Consider the following 19755-nt stretch of genomic DNA (forward strand, 5'->3'; position numbering starts at 1 on the left):
CCAATGACAGGTCGACTTGGCCTTGTGTTTAGGATCATTGTCATGTTGAAATGTCCAAGTACGCCCCATGCGCAGCTTCCGGGATGATGAATGCAAATTTTCCTCTAGTATTTTTTGATAACATACTGCATTCATCTTGCCATTTAATTCTGACCAAATTTCCTGTGCTTTTTGTAGCACACACATCCCCAAAACATCAGCGATCCACCTTCGTGTTTCACAGTAGGAATGGTGTACCTTTCATCATAGGCCTTGTTGACTCCTCTCCTGGCCTTGTAACCATGAGTGAAAGAAAAGTTTTTGTGTTATCATTCATATTCTCTGAAAAATGGCCCAGAAATTCTAAATTCTGTCAGGGTATGTAAACCTATGAGCACAACTGTATGTGTGTGTGTGTGTGTGTGTGTGTGTATATATGTAAGTATGTGTGTGTGTGTGTGTATATGTGTATATATATATATATATATATATATATATATATATATATATATATATATATATATATATATATATAATATAAAATTTCGTTCATTGATGGACACAGCTCCTGATTTTCTTAACCATTGGGTTATACTGCCCCCTACAGGAGTAGGACACTAGGTAGAGAAAAAGTCTGGCTACGCCCATGGGCAGTCCGTGGGGGTATACTCCCTCTCTTTTTTTCTGCCTAGTCAGGAGTAAGAACCTAGTTCCTTGCTGGGATCTCTAGTCTGGCAATTTTTTCTTTGTAGATCTCTCAGGAAAAATTCCAGGAGAAAAAAAAAAAATCTAAACTCAATTGCCGGACTGGGCCACAGGCGGGATAATCTAGATCCAGTGGTCACCCTAGTCTGGCCAGTGAGCGCGCGCAGACCTCAGCTCTGCTCTAGGTCGGCCGCGACATAGCACCGCCTGGCCTGTGAGTTAAACGTCTTGCGAGGTCACATACGACCGGGTCACGGCCCGATTCGCAGCATTCCTCACGGCCGAAAGCCCCCCCATTTCAATGGCGAGGGATTCTGTCTGGAGCGGTGTCTGCCTGGTTACTGGTATGGTTAATAGCTGTCCCCCCCCCTCTCCCCCTTGAGGGTTTTGGGGTAGACGTGGGCCCCTCCTTGGGATGGTCAGACCCACGGGTTCCCCTCCTTTCCGTCAGGCACCCCCCTTCATCTGTCCCCATCCTAACCCCCTTCACTTATGCTGGGGCTGTTTGTGTGGTCTGGTCCACCTTCTCAGTTGGGGGCAGGGAGCTATACTGGTGATGGGGGTGGGGTGTGCGCTACAGAACAGCTGTGCCGGGGGGGGGGGGGGTTTCCTGGTGGAGACTCCTAACAGAGCCTGTCTGGGCCTGTACTTAAGGCTTAGGGATTCCTCCTGGGTGCCTCGTGGTGCCACCATTTTGCTATAGCCTTGTGGGCTCAATGCACGGCAGCCATGTTTGTGTAGTCCGGCAGCCATTTTGCGGTGGGTTGCCATTAAAAATAGCGGCGCCCATGACTTGATGGTGGGAAACCCGCCTTCTCCTGTCTCATCAGATCCTAAATCTGATTTGGGCGCCGCAGACGTGGGTCACCCTGCTGGGTCTGCGACCACACGGCCGGAACCCTCGGATAGTGAGGATGATTCCTCCACATCTGCAACCACACATGAAAAGGCGCTGGTGGAAGCACTGTTTGCATCTGCGCGTGAGACCTTACAGATGGAAGACGCAGCTGCGACGGAGGCGCAGGTTCTATTTGGCACTCACAAGCCATTCAGAGCGGCAAAGATGATTCCTTTCCCCGCCTATTTTGACAGAATTGTCGCTAAAGAGTTGGGACAACCAAAGTATCCCCGTGGGGTCCTTAAGCGATTTGCTAGGCAATACCCTTATGAGGAGTCCTTTATTTAGAGGTCGACTGCTCCACCGGAGTCGGATCCTCCGGTTTCCAGATTAAACAAGGCGACCATGATTCCGGTTGAAGAGTCCCAGGCCTTTAAGGATCCGACTGACAGGAAGGCGGAGGCTTTGGCCCACAATATGTACAATCTGGCTGGTTCGACACTGAGGCCGATATTCACCATTGCCCTGGATTTGCAAACTCTGGCTGAATGGGCTAAGCTTTTAGGCTATGGCTTGGAGGGAGAACAGCTCCCCCCTGCCTTTGCTGAGCTGGCGAACAGGCTGGTCCAGGAGCTGCAGTTTATCTGTGATGCCTCTTTGGATGCGGCTTCGCTAGTGGCTCGGCTCTCTGTTTCGGCAGTGGTCCTTCGGCGTGTCTTTTGGCTCAAATGCTCGCCTGCGGACCAGACTTCTAAAAAGGCCTTGAGTGATCTCCCCTTTCTAGGAGATCGCCTGTTTGGAGCTACCCTGGATGATATCATTAAAGGCCCCACAGGGAAAGAGTACCTTTCTACCGCAGGCTACTAAGGGCAAGGACCCTTGTAGTCGTGGGCCCTCCTTCTCGGCTCCAAAATCATTTTTTTTGTCCCTCAGGGTCTAATGACAAGGGCTCAAAGCCTTTTAGTGCCTCCTCTGGAGAATCTAAACAAACCTGGTCTGGGAAGGCTTCTCCAGACCCAAAGACTAGGCTCCTTCCTTTACCCGTATCGGTGGTGGGGGGACGTCGTCGCTGGTTTCCGGACCTGTGGACTTCCCTGGTACAAGACAAGTCGGTCCACAAAGTCATTCAGTCTGGCTTCAAGATCAAGTTTTGCTCTTGTCCCCTGCAAGGTTCTTTCCTTCCAACTTGATCCTGTCCCTGGACCGCTTACAGGGTCTGTTTGGAGCAGTACAAGACCTGTTGCTTCAAGTGGTGATTGTCCCAGTTCTGACTTCGGAACATTTTCAGGGTTTTTACTCAAACCTGTTTATAGTTCCCAGGAAGAAAGGCAAGGTGTGTCCAATCCTGGACCTCCTCGAGGCGCTGCACCTGCAACCCTGCATCAGGGGGATTTTCTTGCCTCTATTGACATCAAGGATGCTTACCGTCACATTACAATATGTGACGGTCACCAGCTCTTGATCCACTCTGCAGTGGGAGATGAACATTATCAGTTTGTGGCATTAGCCATTGGTCTTGCCTCTGCTCTTCGGGTCTTCACAAAAGTGTTGGCTCTGGTGCTAGCATTGTTAGGCCAACGGGGGGTCGCAGTACTGGGCTACTTGGACCACCTCCTTCTGCAATGGAGTCTCCTACTGCTCTGGTGGAAAACCTGGAAATCCCCATATAAACTCTGGGGGAGTTTGGCTGGATTCTGAATTTTCAGAAGTCTGCTCTGGTTCCATCCACAAAGCTGGACTACCTGGGTCTGACTTTGGACTCGGCCTTAGCCGAGTGCTCCTTCCCCCTGGAAAAACTCCTGAAATTGCAGGCTGCATCTCGTCTCCTGCTGTCCAGCAGATAATTATCCCTCCGGATTTGCATGCGGGTGCTGAACCTGATGGTGTCTGCCTTCGAGGCGGTTCTTTTTGCACGTTCCATGCAAGGTCCCTGCAAAAGGAGGTTCTTGCTAAATGGGACAAGAACCTGCAGTCTCTGGACAATCCGATCCGGCTGAGCCGGGGAGCGAAGGAGTCCCTGATATGGTGGCTTTGTTCCCCAGTGCTTCGGCTGGTCAAATCCTTCCTTCCTTCCCTTGTATTGGATAGTGATCACCACAGATACCAGCCTGTCGTAGTCCAGACTACCGATCAATGTCTTGGAATTTCGAGCAGTCAGACTGTGCCTGGACCTGAATATCCAAAACAACTTTAACATCCAAGCGCTCACTCTGATGGGAATAATAGGCGTGCTGCTCTCCTCAGGCGGGGAACTCCCAAGCAGAAGTGCATAAAAGAGAAAGAAAGGAGGCGCAAAACCTAGTGCATTACCCTTGGACACCTTTTACTTTTTTTTAAAAAGCCAAAAACATACTCCCTGACATAAAGAGTATATATCGTATTAATTGAGTCCACCACACGTGGAGGTATTCATCCCTGTCGTTGGACCGCTGAAGCGTTTCGGGAGTCACGCTCCCTTCCTTAGAGCTCCTGAGGAAGGGAGCGTGACTCCCAAAACGCGTCAGCGGTCCAACAACGGGAATGAATACCTCCATGTGTGGTGGACTCATTTAATGCGATGTATGCTCTTTATGTCTGTGAGTATGTTTTTGGCTTTTTAATAAAAGTAAAGGTGTCCAAGGGTAATGCGCTAGGTTTTGCGCCTGGATCTGGACGACTCGTCTTTAGGGATGTCCAGTGCGCATTCAATCGGACAATACCACGGCCGTAGCTTATGTCAATCACCAGGGGAGCACAAGAAGTGTTCTGGTGGCTCTGGAGGTAGCAGGCATTCTAAAGGGGGCAGAACAGTGTGTTACAGCCCACTCCGCCATACACATCCCCGGGTGGAAAACTGGTGGGCAGATTACCTCAGTCGGCAGGCTTTGGACCAAGGTGAGTGGTCCTTTTATCCCGAGGGGTTTCATCAGTTGTCTCCACTGGGGCATTCCCGAGGTGGATCTGTTGGCGTCTCGGCTCAACAGAAAGGTGCAGAGGTTTGTGGCTCGTAACCGGATCCTCTGGAAGACGTGCTGGTGGCCCCGTGGGGTCAGTATTGTCTGATTTACGCCTTCCCTCCTCTAAAGCTTCTGCCAAAACTTCTATGCATGATCGAGGCAGAAGATATTCTGGACATCTTAGTGGCTCCAGACTGGCCTCGCCGGGTTTGGTAAGCCGATCTGGTGCAGCTGGTCCCCGACGTTCCTTGGAAGCTTGCTCTCAGGGAAGACTGCTGTCCCAAGGACCAATCTTCCATCCTGATTTACAGTCGGTGGCTTTGACGGCTTGGCTGTTGAACGCCAGGTGCTGATGGATAGAGGTTTGTCTGAGTCAGCGATTCCAACGCTGTTAAAAGCTAGGAAATCGACTTCTCGGTAGATCTACCATCGTACAAGGAAGTTGTACATTGCGTGGTGTGAGTCTCTTGGGGTTCATCCTCATTCTTTCTCAGTTGCTCAGAGGTTGAGCAGAAACTGGCCTTGAGTACTATCAAGGGTCAGCCTTAGCGGTCTTCTTTCAATGGCACTTGGCCCCTCCTGTGCAGTCTCCGTTGCCGCCATGGGACCTCAATTTGGGGGTTTCTGTCCTCCAGAAGCCTCCTTTTGAGAATCTTCCGAGATTCCCCTGCCTATGCTGTCCCACAAGGTGGCCTTCTTGGTGGCTATCACCTCTGTGCTCAGGGATGTCGGAACTGGCGGCGTTATCCTGTCGTTCACCTTACTTGGTGGTACACAGAGAGAAGGTGGTTCTTCGTCCCTGTCGGTCATTCCTTCCAAAGATTGACTCTGATTTTCATTTGAATGAAGACATTGTGTTGCCTTCCCTGTGTCCCAGGCCAAAACATCAGAAGGAATGTGGCTTGCATGCTTTGGATGTGGTCAATTAGGGTGTACCTGGCACCTACAAAGTCTTTTAGAAAGTCAAAACACATTTGTGCTCACGGATGGGCCCCAGAAAGGGTTGTCTGCTTCCTCTGCGACCATTTCCAAATGGATCAGACAGATGGCGATCCAGGGGGTCAGGTTCCTCCTTTCCCTGTCAAGGCATACTCTACTCGAGTGCTCAGTGCCTCCTGGGCCTTCCGTCATCAGGCGTCAGTGACACAGGTTTGCAAGGCGGCCACCTGGTCATCGGTGCACACTGTCTGATCCATCAGGAAACAGTCGCAGAGGAAGCGGACAGATGGTGAGCCAGGCCTGTTTCAAGGCGGCCACCTGGTCGTCGGTGCACACTTTCACAAAGTTCTATAAAGTGGATGTGTTGGCATCTACGGATGCTTCCTTTGGCTGCAAGGTTTTGCAGGCTGCTGTTTAGAGGACCTGGTCCTCTTTGAGGGTGTATTATTTTTTTTCAGGTGAGCTCCAGTTGTTTTGGTTGAGCTCTTGTTTACCTGGTTGGCTTTAGTTAGCCTTGGGAGTTTTTTTTTTTTTTTTTTTGCTGTTCCCACCCCTCATGTTTAACACTGCTTTGGGACATCCCAATTGTTAAGAAGATCAGGAACTGTGTCCGTCAATGAGCGAAAGCGAAAATGTTCATTGATGGACACAGCACCCACCCCTCTGTGGAGTTGTAATTCTTCTGACACTGCTTGTAACAAAACTGAGTACTTATAGCAGAGAGAGGGATTATATCCCCTGGAACTACCCATAGGTTTAGCCAGACATTTTTTTCTTCCTAGTGTCTTAGCCCTGTAAGGGGGCAAGATCAAGAGCTGTGTCAGTCAATGAACATCAGCGAAATGGATTTTACGTTAAGTCAAAAATCCCATTGTATATGTGTATATATATATATATATACACAGTGTATGTATACAATATATTCCTCTCCTATTACCCCGAAATTGGATTTTCACCCGCCATTCATTGCTACTTGAACACTTCCTTCACAGCTTAACAGACCCAGGTAATATTTTTGCTTACCCTAAAATCATCAATCTGTACCAGGATCCAGGAATACAGTTATAAGATACTCACAAGCTGATACAAAACTCCATCATTGATCCATAAGTTTACACCCTTGGTACCTGATCAATGCTGGCAATGTGGTTCAAAAAAGGCTCTTTGCTTTACACTTTCTGGGAACAAACTCTCAGCTTTCTGGGAGAAAATTAAGACTAATCTCTCAAAAATTCAAAGACTATGAGATCACAACAGACTCTTCCTTTTTTCCTCCTCAACCACAATGCCATCCTCACAAAAATATATTAAAAATCGTTCCTAAAACACCTTATAAATTCAACCTAAGCCTGCATTTCTGCGTGTTGCCGGAAAGAATCCTCCCCATCCATCCAAATATGGCGTTCTAAAGCAGAAAACATAGGCAACATGGAAGACGTAATCCATTCCAAAACACCCTGGATCTCTGTCATTAAGCATGGCAACTCTGGCATACGTTTATATTCTTGGAGGAAGGGAAATGCTGTTTAGCAGGGGTTAATATTGAGTGGATTGGCTATCCCAACGGCTGTTATTACCTCTCTTTTTACCAATAGCATCTAACTTTTATTCCCCTCATTCACCTTTAACCCCCTTCCCACTGTCTCCTTTTTTTCTTAGTTAGCGCCACTCCAATTCCCCCCTCCCCATTTCCTTTTAAAATCGGAAATTACCAGACCTAAGACTTTCCGTGGTTGGTCCCCCAAGTAATATACTTGCATCCCAATTGAATCCACCTATACTTTTTTTGTTAGAAGGTTGTTAAAAACCAGTTTCCACAAGTAAGTCATGGAATATACAACATAACTTTCTTCATCTGCTCTAACTGTACTGAATGGATATGAATTGCACAATTAATATCTATTGTGTCTGGTGATGTTGACTATATATATATCCTGTTGAGATTTGATATGATAATTGGCTTTAACAAACCTGATTTTTGTATACATATAGAACATTAAAGTGTTATTAAAACCAGAGTACCAACTTGATATATATCTTCCTCATTTTCCACACAGGAATGAAAAAGAAATGTGCAGCAAAAAAAAAAAAAGCCCCAAATACATAGTTACATAGTTAGTCAGGTTGAAAAAAGACACAAGTCCATCTGGCTCAACCAATAAAAAAAAAAAACAGTAATGAAAACCCAACCATACAATCCCATATACACAATCCTACACCCGCAGTTGATCCAGAGGAAGGTGAAAAAACCCCAGCAAAGAATGATCCAATTTGCTACAGCAGGGGAAAAACAAGTCCTTCCTGATCCCCCAAGAGGCAATCGGATATTCCCTGGATCAACTTTACCTATAAATATTAGTACCCACTTATATTAAGTACACCCAGGAAAGAATCCAGGCCTTTTTTAAAGCAATCTACTGAGCTGGCCAGAACCACCTCTGGAGGGAGTCTATTCCACATTTTCACTGTTCTTACGGTGGATAATATTTGGAGACTAAATCTGTTTTCCTCTAGACGTAAAGAGTGCCCCCTTGTCCTCTGTGTTAACCTTAAAGTGAACAACCCAACACCAAGTTCACTATATGGACCCCTTATGTATTTATACATGTTGATCATATCCCCCTTTAATCTCCTCTTCTCAAGAGAGAATAAATTCAGTTCCTCTAATCTTTTCTCATAGCTGAGCTCCTCCATGCCTCTTATCAGTTAAATTGGTTGCCCTTTTCTGCACTTTGTCCAGTGCAGGGGCAAAATTATATCTCTCTCTGGAGTCCATGCCTCTGTTAATACAAGAAAGGACTTTGCTTGCTTTGGAAACCACAGCTTGGCATTGCATGCTATTATTAAGCTTATGATCTAGCGGAACACCCAAATCCTCCGCTTTTCTCCGCTTTTTACCTTTTATCATAGTCCATATATCACAGTCACATGACAACTATAGATCCTTACCTGCCTTGCTGTGAAAGCTGGAAGAGTAGCATGCAATACCTGCTAGATATGCCTTGTTGGAGAACATGCCAATGTAAGTACTCTAGCTGCCCCTATAGCTGATGAAGTCATATGAGGGAGCCAGTGCAGCATTCCTGTATTCCCAGATTGGGAGAGAGAGCACAGCCTGCACCTCCCCCTCTCCTGGCTACTTCAGCACGTGATCATTATGTCGTCTAGCAGGGTGGAGGTGCGAGGTGTGCTCCCTCCCCCTCCCATAACTCCTCTTTCCTGCCAGAGCAGCTCTTGTATTCTTGTACATAACAGCTGGCAGCGACTGGCTTCTTAATGCTGGAGTGCTGCACTGGCAGGAAGGAGGAGGGGGAGAGAAAACATAGCCCACACATCTTCCCTGAAATCCACCCGGCTAAATGACACCATGGGGCAGTAGGGGGTAGGAGAATATGCCAATCTAAACGCTCTAAGCCCCCCCCTACAGCCACTAAAGTGTCGTGTGGGATGACTTGCAGGCTTCCTCTGCGTGCAATGGTGAAGCATCCGCACTGAGGGTGGTAACATTTAGCTGGCCGATCATCTACTATAAGGTTGCTAATCACAAACGAACAGTAAAGAGAAACGGCAGGATCAGCCAGGTTTTTAAAAATGTAGAAATGTCCACTGCCTACTTTTATAGATAAATACACTTAAAAATAATTCTGTGTTTAATGACACTTTATCTTTGACAACTCCTACTGATGTATTTGTGACTTCATTGGCTCTTATAAATAAATAAACGTGAGGAGTGTCATTTGGGTCTGCCTGGGCTGTTGACCTTTTGACCAAGATGCCGGCACCCATGGAGGCTTTTATAGGTAAAAAACCTGCATTAAATGCACATCTAATCCTATAGGAAAGTTTTTGTTGAAATTATTGGTCTGGTACCAGGGTCTTTTTAGGCCTCAATCACATATTTAGGCTCCCTTTACTAGGGGCTTCTAATCAAAATTTGTCCAATCTCTGTGTTTTAGCATGCCTGCCAGACACAGGTGGAGATTACAACCCCGCTGCCTACAGCCTGTGTCCTGGGCATACGTCCCTTAAAACATAGGGCCCTGAACATGAGTACAACTCAGTACAGTGTTCAGTCCAGTCCAGGTGCTGGATATTTCAGTCTTTGACAAGCTGCAGACAGTGGGGCTGGACGCTGCACCTGTGCATCCTGGAGGCACTAAAACGCCAAGATTGGACACACAGGGGCTAGACATTTAGTGTGCAAGTAAAAATGAGCTTTCATGCATAGAATGCCAAATAAAGAATACAACATACTATTGGTAACACTGCTACGCTTTCAGAACTACCTTACAGAAATGTGCCATGCAGTTATAGCGCAAATTGCTGTGTATAATGAAAGGTGTACTACAAGAAATCCCTGTATAGGCACTGAAAATACTGACAGCACTATTAAAGTGAATGTATTATTTATTGCATGTATTTTGTTCTTTATTGTAATATGTTCAGAAATGACCAATCTGTTTTCAGATTTTGTATTTTTATATTTAGCCTAGTAAATGTAATATGCGGCATATAAATATTTCATATTTAGCTTTCCAGCCAGCAGGTGGCAAGTGTGAGTCTGGTACTCCTGGGTTTTAGACTGCTGATTTACTGTGATTCTGAGAATAGCAGGATCTCAAGGTACAAACACACACACAGCTGAATGAGTCATCTGAATGACTCAAGAAAGGGACTCCCCCCCCCTCCTCCTCCTCCTCCTCCTCCTCCTCCAAGTAGACACAGTGATGTCTAGATGTTCAGTCTGCACAGCTACTGCTCTGCTGTCCTATTAGACAGCCAAGTACCCATCGTGCACAACAAAGCAAGCAAGCGCCCACTATTATATGTTTGCAAAATAAGAACTTTTTTAATTATGTAAAATAGTTTATAAATAGTTTAATAGAATTTGTGCCTTTTTAGTTTCCCTTTACAAATTTTCAGTGTATTAAGCAATTTACTTTTAAATTCCAACTTTAAATAAAATTGCTGTTTTACCTACCAAATGATTTGTCATTTAGTACAATTATGCTGGTAACACACACACACACACACTGCTTCCTGTAGCAGTTCCCTGCTCACAATGAGGTTGTGAAAAGGTATCACCTATCTGCCTGTGCAACAAGAAAAATTTATGTAACCCATTCTGTTAAATAATGCCAATGGTATTAGCAGTATGGCACATAAAATGTATATAGGGCAGTATTTACACACCACATCTCACATTTTACCCAGACTGTGGTATTGCACTGTTAGGCCCCTTTCACACATACGGACCTTTAATTTTTATTATTTTATTTATTTCAGGTTCTTATATAGCGCTGTCAATTTACGCAGCGCTTTACATATACATTGCACATTCACATCAATTAAAAATAGAATATGGCGCCTCTCCTTTCTAGGTGTTGGATACCCTATGTAGAGCTGCCTTCAATTTAAGTGGTAGAACCTAAATCAAAAATGGAGGTAAACAGTGAGGCGCTACTACTGGTTTGCGCATCATCAAATAGAAATAATGGTATATAATGTGCTAAATAATGCTCTGTGTATGACACACAATAATACAGGTTAAATAGATAAATATAAATTGAAAGTGCTGTGCAATCAGTGTGGGATCACAGTGCAATCAAAAGTGCTTGATAAATTATAATAAGTTCTGCAAAACCTCAAAATGTTTATTGTGCAAGAATGCAAAAAAATGTATACTTATAAAGTGCAATGTATACTTAATGTATACGTTTATAGTGCAAAAGGCTGTATACAGAAAAATGTATATGTAAAAGTGCAAAAGACTATAAAAAATGTTTTAAATAAAGTGCAAAATTGACTTCATGCACCACCCAATTCCACTTCTTAAAAGTGATGTAAGTGCCCGATGCTTCCTCAGAAAATTGGTATAAAATCAAACATGTCATCGATACTTAAATTCTTTCAAACAGTTGTGCCAGGTGATTGGTGTTCCTATTTTCCATCTTTGTGCTGGTGTTGCTTGTTCACCACCTAGTGAAAGATTGCCCACTCACCAAAAGCACTCAGGCCACTAAGGACCTATAGTGCCTGTAGTGTCCCTCTATCTGGAAAGTAAATCCTCCTAAGGTAACCAGGATCTCATGAGGGAAAATCGCAATCCAAAGAAAAAAATGGAAGAACGACCTATGAGTATCACAAGAAGTCTCCACCCTGCGCCAATGATGTAAGAAGGTAATATGTAAACAATAAGCTGCCACCTAACAAATAATAACCGTATAGAAAAAAGGGTGAATTTGGATTAATTGACCCAGAGCACCAGGCGGCGCTGGTAAATCCTATATGAATGGTCAACATGAATGTGATCTATATTCCAAGGACACAAATGATAATAGATCAATAAATATATTAACCGCTTGCAGACCGCCGCAAGTACATATACTGCAGCGTTCAGCCCCGTGCAGGCAAAGTGACGTACCGGTACGTCACTAGCCTGTGAGCCAATAGGGGGCGAGTGCGCGCCGCCAGAGGCGCACTCCCTCCCCCGCGTGTTCACGGACACCTCAGCGCGAGTGACCAGCGGACCCGATGTCTGCCGGTCACTCGCGATCGTCAGTTACAGAGGGAGAAAGGCAGGCGGCTAATGTAAACAAAGCCGTCTGTCATTCTTCCCTGTGTAACAGCAGAGATCATACGGTCCTGCTATGTAGGACCGTAGATCTCTGCTGTTACATAAAAAGCCACATCCCTGCACAGTAAGAAGCACGCCCCTAGGGACACACTTAACCCCTCCTTCCCCAATAAAGTTAACCCCTTCCCTGCCAGTGTCATTTTTACAGTAACCGTGCATATGTATAGCACTGATTACTGTAGTAATGTCACTGGTACCCCCAAAAGTATCAAAAATGTCAGTCAAGGGTCCGATCTGTCCACCGCAATGTCGCAGTCCCGCAAAAAAAAAAACGCAGATCGCCGCCATTACTAAAAAATTAAAAAAATCCTTATTGCGATTTTTAATTTTTTTTACCAAACATATGTAGCAGAAAACAAATTGGCCAAAAATGTTAAAAAATTTAGAGTTTTACATTTTATTTTGGGAATTTCATATAAAAAATGTGAAAAATATTGTTATTTTTGCAAAATTGTCGCTCTTTTTTTGTTTATAGCGCATAATCAAAAAATCGCAGAGGTGATCAAATACCACCAAAAGAAAGCTCTGTTTGTGGGGGAAAAAAAGGACGTCAAATTAGTTTAGGTACAGCATCGCACGACCGTGCAATTGTCCGTTAAAGTCACGCAGTGCCGAATCACAAAATAGGGCCTGGTCAGGAAGGGGGTAAAGTCTTCCGGGCTTAAGTGGTTAAAATATGCAATAGATAAAATATGGAGTAATGGAACTAATTATAATGAAAAGGTCAATGTGTGTATGTGTGTGTGTGTGTGTATATGTGTATATATATATATATATATATATATATATATATATATTATAAATCCATGAAAGACTCCCTCCCCTTTTTTAGGAGGGTGGGGGTAAATTACTTTTTGCACTCCTTTTAATTTATTGACATTTTGGGGAGTTATACTCATCATCTTCGATGGGGCAGTATATCGTCATTCTTTCTGGACTGTCATTTAATTTATGTATTTGGTGACAGTGCAGTCAACGTCACATATAAGGGTGATGATGATGACCGGAAGTGGTGTCATCTTGAATCCAGCACTGATGCAGGCAATCAGGATCCAGCACTGATTGCAAAGCACTTTCTATTTCTTTTTAACACATACAGACTGTTTGTCCATTTTTCATCCATCCGTTGACGGATGAAAAACGAACATCAATACATTCCTCAGGAAAAACGGATGATCATCCATTTTCATCCGCTTCCGTCAATATCCGTTTTTTTGAACGGATGAAAGCCCTGTTTTTCTTTCGTAAGATCTCCTTCTGAAGAAGGAGGCTACGCCTCCGAAACGTTGTCCTTAGCAACCCCATGCAAGTCATGCTCTGGGTCTCGATCGGGGAGTCTCCCTCTGCTTAACCGCATTGTCAGTTTCTCTGAGCGGCTATAGCATCCGGCTCTTGGAGGGTGTGCGGTGGCGGCTGGACAGTGCGCAGGCTCACCACATTGAGTCTCCTTGAGTAATCCGAGGCGGTTGGCTTAGCCGTACGATACTCACTGACTAGTGCAGGACGAACAGCTGAGCCGCGGAGGCTAGGAGGAGAGAGCCCTGTAAACATCATCGGGGGATATTTATTTCCATGCATGACTTCCTATCTGTTTGTGAGTACCTGTTTTTATGGCTTCTATTAACTTCAAATAAATGGTGTTACACTAGGGCGGTGTGCGCTCTGTTCCTTTATCTTTTGTGCAAAAGTTATCGCAGCTACTAACTACGGGAAATTTATGTAATTTTTTTTTAACTAGTAATGGCGGCGATCTGCGATTTATTTATTTATTTTTTTTGCCGGACTGCGACATTGTGGTGGACAGATCGGAGCCTTGACTGACATTTTTGACACTTTTGGGGGTATCAGTGACATTACTACAGTAATCAGTGCTATAAATATGCACTGTTACTGTAAAAATGACACTGGCAGGGAAGGGGTTAATTTTTATTGGTGATCAAGGGGTTAATGTATGCCTGGGGCTTACTAACGTGTGTGGGGGGAGGGGACTGTGTGACACAGGCACAGATCGCAGGTTCAGCTATGCTGAATCCTGCAATCTGACCCTGCCTGTCACTTAGGAGATCCGCCAGCTTTGTTTACACAAGCGGGCGGATCTGCACACTCGATCACCGCCGCTCCTCCCATGGCCTGACTCCCGCTGTAACTGAATACAGCGGGAGCGAGTCTCCGGCGGCGCGCGCGCGCACACCTCCCATAAGGGGAGGAGTCCAGCGACGTAGGTCTACGTCGCTGGACGATAACGAGCCACTTTGCCGCAGTAGCAGCAATGTGAGCGGTCGTAAAGTGGTTAAAGATGGCCACCATACGCGGTTAGATTTTTGTAAGAAAGTTCACACAAAGATCATTAGAGCATTCAATATTTCCATAAGTAACTTTATAAATCTCCTCAGTCAGGAAAAATGTTATTTGATTGCCAAGCCTGTTGTGAATTTTACCATACAGTTTCAGGAAGGATGGAAGTAAATGTGATTTCAAAAAGAAATACCATTCTCAGTTTAGAATTTTGTTTAAATAGATAAAAAAAGGAGAAAAAATCTTCCACCCTTCTTCGATTTTCCTCATCTCTGTCGAAAAAAATAGTTGATTTGGCCACACTAACATTACAAAATGAAACGAACATTACGAAAATCATTTTCATATGAAATTCTACCAATGTATAGCCAGTTTAAGCCCATAATCTCCAGCAAAGAAAAGCTGAGAGATGACAAGTCCCTGAGTAATTCAGCCTGATTTTGCCTGGCCATTTCCTCCTGCCTCGGTTTTGTGTCTAGAACTGTTAAATTCTTCATTTGTTGCATGGTGATATTGCTTATTTGTATTATAATGTATTTCTTCTGCACGTCGGTATTTGGCGACTGTATGTGGTTTTTCATACATTGTGAATGAGTTTTCCACCAAATTAATAATACATAATCTTTTTAAAGAATGCCTATTTTCTGTTGCATTCATTTGCAGTGCAGTATTTTTGCAGAAAGTTGAAGAGTTTTATTTTTCTGACATAATGCCTAGATTAGTTGATTTATTAATCTAATGCAAAGCTTTATGAATAAACACGCTTCCAGTTGTTTTTCAGATAATACCAATATAACCTAAGCTGTCCTGGAGTAACATTGTTTTAAATTCCTTACAATTGAGAAAGGGCTTGTGATGCAGCAAATCATTGTGATTGCTGACAGTGTGAACATGCAAGATAAATGAGTCTGTTTGTGTATTTGTATAGTCCGTGCAAAGTGCTTACGCAATTTTCTTTGCCTGCATCTGTGTTTAAGGTCCATTTACTACATTGTTGCGTAGTGGTAATGGGATGTGACACACGTTACATGTGTTGTGGTGCCATCCATTTTGAATGTCACCCAAGTGCACTAAGGCAACACACATGCCTTGCAGCCCACCACAGCATGTAGTGCATTTTTACTTATTTTGTGACACATCCAAATTTCCAGACCTTTTTGGTTCGTTGGCAGCCCATTTATTTCAATGGGCTGCCTCAACACAACACACCCCAAACATGCATGGTTCCTTAGGGCTCATTCACATGTGATAAGGTGCGCTATGTGTGCTGGGGTAGTGTGGTGCAACGGACGTTCCTGCAACGCTATAGGGTGAATGAGCTCCTAAAGTTCATTGTAATTAAACAGTTAACCGATTTTTGCAGACATTGAATATGTGTTCTAGCTATATTCTCAGAACTAACCCCCCCCCCCCCCACATTAGAGCGAAATGTGTAAATAATAATGCTTCTTATAGCTGTTTGGACAATTAACACTAACGTTAAGATGAACTTTAGTATATCTATGGTAAGAGCCATTAGACTAGTACCAGCATGATCCAGTCCAGTGGGATAAGGCTAGCAAAGGCTTGCATAGATCTATAGAGATACATAGTCCTGCTGCCACAGAAATCAGACTTGGCACAGTTGTCATCAACATTTCTTCAGTGAAAGGTGGTACTATGATTGCACATTTTTAACTAAATAAAATGTCAGCCCTTCTGTCACTCCTATATAATCCATCATATGCTTCCTGCTCTGTTTCTCCAGGGTTGGCAGCCCAGACTTTAGTTTTATTTTCTTTGCCTGAAGCAGCCCTGGAAGGTGAATTCTGGCATTATGGTCAAGACCTTTCACACATTTTTATACCCTGTGAGCATCATTTATTTTTCAGATGTTACCAGGCAGATTTTTTTGTGGGACCATTCACGCTATAACCTTTTCTAATGTGTTCCTGGCTTGAAGAAAGGTTCTCTTGTAGGACATCTTTCATTAGACATAAGCAAAACGCATTACGACTGCAAGTCACATTTCTTTAGGCCAGTGCTGCAAACACAGCCGTGTTTAGGTAGTACTACCTACAGAATGTTGTAGTTTTAATGTGGCTTTCTATGCATGAAACACGCAGTAAAGGGTAAAGATGCAATTGGCGCTTAAAGAGACTGTCGCCAGATCATTCACTGCAACAAAAACCTTCCCATTAAATTATACTGTATGTGCATTTAACATTTTATGCCTTTTATGTACATGTGTATTGTAAAAGCTTCCTATGTGTAGACATCCAAAATCCCGAGACTGCAGCTGGGTGCTGCCATCTTTGATTTGATGTCAGCAGACTAAGAGCTGTCAGTTAAGTGACACTGTAGTAGTCCTCTACTCCTGCCACATAAAATATTTATGCAGGGAGGGGCAGAGGAGTTAATGCTACTAAACCCAGGACCCTGAATTCACTATATCTAGTCTCCCACAATACATAGAACGTTGAAATGCAATTATTTTAGTAAATATAAACTTCTCATCAGCTGTATATAGAAATCTTGTGGCTTCTATCTTCTTTCCTTCTATTGTGTCTGGTTAAAGCTTGTAGGAGGAGTTTTCATTCTCCTCTGACTGTCCTATGTGGCTGCATGACCCCTGATCCTCTGTCTGGACAATGCTGATTGGCCTGTGCTGATCACATGCACCCCCCCCCCCCAAAAAAAAAAAAAAACTCTAGCAATACACACCAAACTGAGCATATGCAGAGTGCCTCCTAGGGCTCTGTGCTATCAGCAGATGGATTGGGGAAATTAAAAGAAGGGGAGGATCAGAGGAGACAGGATCAAAAAGCTTTTTTTGCAAAATATGGAGGATTAACCCCTTAGGTTCCACAGTGAGTTTAACAAGCATGCTTTACTGCATATACACACTGATTTTACTTTTGTGGGTTTAGTAACACTGTAAGCCAGTACAGACTGTAATTTGACGCTCCCAGAAGAAGTAAGGGCTATCGCATGTAAAGTGACAGGAGCTTGTGCTAGCACGTTCTCGTCCACATTGCAACTAAAAAAACATAATTAAAAGGAAATCACTGCAAGTAGGTCTTTGAAATACTTTATTTGTGTGCACTTTTACCTGCAGCCATTTCATTATTTGACGGGGTCGCTTTACCCAATGTATTTTATTGGTCTGCCCACTCGATCGAAGGGTCAGGAAAAACTGCACACCTATTTATATTTTTAGCCTGGAAAGTACCTTTATTAGCAGCATGCTTTCTAGTAGTTCTTGGGATTGATGGCCTTCACATTTCATATACTGTAACTACTGGCCCAGTAAAACAGCTGTGATCCTGTGTGTCCTAAATATTTTTGTTTTAGCACTTGATGTTAGGATTCTGAAAAAAAGCCAGCTATTTTTCTTATAATCTTTTAACACTGTTTCTTTCCCCGCAGCTTACATTGCAGAGCACACAGTGCAGAGTGGCTTTCTTTGAAGAACTGTAATCCATTACCTGTCACTTGTAGGCATCTCAAACTCTCCATGGACATCAAGCGAGGGTCACAAACACAAAGCGGACACATCAATGCAACTGTGACGAGGGACAGCTATGAATATTGTTGAACTATCTTTTTTTTTTTTTAATTTTTATCTTTATTCAAACCTGTGCTGTGTTCCTTTTTGCCATATGTAAACTATTATCGCTGAGGTGCAGTGTGATCTGATAAATACAATGTTTTTACTTGTAATATCTGGTTTGTGTGATAGGAGAAGTGTAGATGAAAGACATTTTTATGGCACCTGCGAAGCTATAAACTGTTCTTTTTGTGTACATAAAGAGAATGATCTTCGAAAGTGCCAATACAGATAATACTTTGCAAAACTTGGCTGAGACTGGTTGAGACATAGCAAGACAGTTGGACATCAGAACAACAGCTATCAGCTTTTTACGGTTCTTTGTAAGTGCCTTTTTACAACACACACAGAGGATCTATGCGGCTCTTCTAGAACTCAACCATACTGTCCTTGTTTTAGTACATCTGCAGTGCCGAACACCTGACAATGTTATGGCAGATTGTCATTACTAAATAGGTACTGGTACTAGTGGCATCTTGGTAGCTGCTTAATGGTGATTAGTTGCAGTTGTAATAAATTACAATAAGCCTGCTGGAAGAAGTTATGTAATCTATACTTTGCACATTTTTACCTTCTAAATACTTTTTCTGTTACTATAACAGAAAAAATTACCTTTGATGGATTAATTGCACCAAAGGTCTTAATAATTATGTGGTTCAGAAAATGTCCTTCAAAATGAAATTGTGAGGATACCTCTGTTAGTAGATGTGTAAGGTCTCTTACAGATGGGACAGGCTCCATTGGAGTCCACCTGCTCAGTGGGGAATCTGTCCGCTGATCCCTGCTGAGCAGGCGGATAGCTGGTCCACATATGCAGAGCAGACACAGAGCCCGCTCTCCTTTATGGGTGGTGGAATGTAAACAGACCTGCTTGTCCGTTCACACCCAACTACCATTCAATCAGACGGATGGGGAACATTTCCCAATCCGTCTCCTTTTTAGCAGAACGGATCGGATCAGATGTCGGCGGGTGTCTCTCTAAAGGAGACTGGAGGGGTTTGATTTGGTGTGCCCAAAAGACTGACATCCACGCTTTTTTTTTTTTTTTTAAGGATCTCCCTTCTCACCCCACAATCTGTACATTGTATTGACACTACATAAGGCAATTTTAGAAGAAAGAATGTCAGCCTAGACACAAAGTTTTAGAGCCAGTTTACGCCAGAACACGGCGCGCAAAACCCACGTTCCGTGGCCGTTTCTCACAGCGTGTTCAAAATGCACTGCAGTTGCCATCTGCAGCAAGAGTCATGGTTACCTTAATGACATCCCAAATGCAGGTCGCAAACGCAGTGCCTTTGTCTGCACCTTATCGCATTGTACAGTAGTACTATGCAATTCAGGTCCTGTGCGGTTTATTAAGTAGTGCATGCACTGCTTTCTGTGCGGTTCGGTGAGGTTTCAGCCCATTCAAATAAATGGGCTGAAATCTCACAGCAATTGGTGTGCAATTCATGGTATGAACTGGCCCTTAAACTGGGAACTTACTAATAAGAGAAACTGCAATTTTAGACTGACTTTTTATGTCCTATGATAAATATCAGGATCAGGTTTGAGATTCTTGGTTCATGTATTACATGGTCTTATTTTTACTTATTTAATTTATAGACAATCAATAAGTAATGTTATTTTCAACATAATATTATGTGGAATTTTGTTAAAGACTGTAGTTAAAAGTGAATGTAAATGTAATAATGGTTGACCCACGTTAATTTCGTTTTCTGTGGTATTTGAATAGTGCTCTTTGAACGTTTGACCAGGACTGCTCAGACATCTTCTGCTTCTTCCCAGAAATAATGGTTTACCAGTTTACCATATGGGTGGGCTCCCAACTGACATT

The 19755-nt window shown here is 43.6% G+C and overlaps 1 protein-coding gene across 2 annotated transcripts in view; it reads left to right on the top strand.

The window, feature by feature from the left end:
* The window catches only part of NF2 (NF2, moesin-ezrin-radixin like (MERLIN) tumor suppressor), a 161897-nt gene extending 143204 nt beyond the window's left edge, over positions 1-18693 (top strand). For both annotated transcript variants that reach the window (XM_082269263.1, XM_082269262.1), the window contains one exon: positions 17738-18693. Coding sequence is in view for 1 of the 2 variants with exons in the window: in XM_082269262.1 (XP_082125388.1) it covers positions 17738-17788 (51 nt within the window). In the remaining variant the exon portion in view is untranslated. The remainder of the gene's footprint in view (positions 1-17737) is intronic.
* Positions 18694-19755: the final 1062 nt, after the last annotated feature.

This window comes from Pelophylax lessonae (assembly GCF_965119305.1).
Source record: "Pelophylax lessonae genome assembly, chromosome: 1".
NCBI classification, from domain to species: domain Eukaryota; kingdom Metazoa; phylum Chordata; class Amphibia; order Anura; family Ranidae; genus Pelophylax; species Pelophylax lessonae.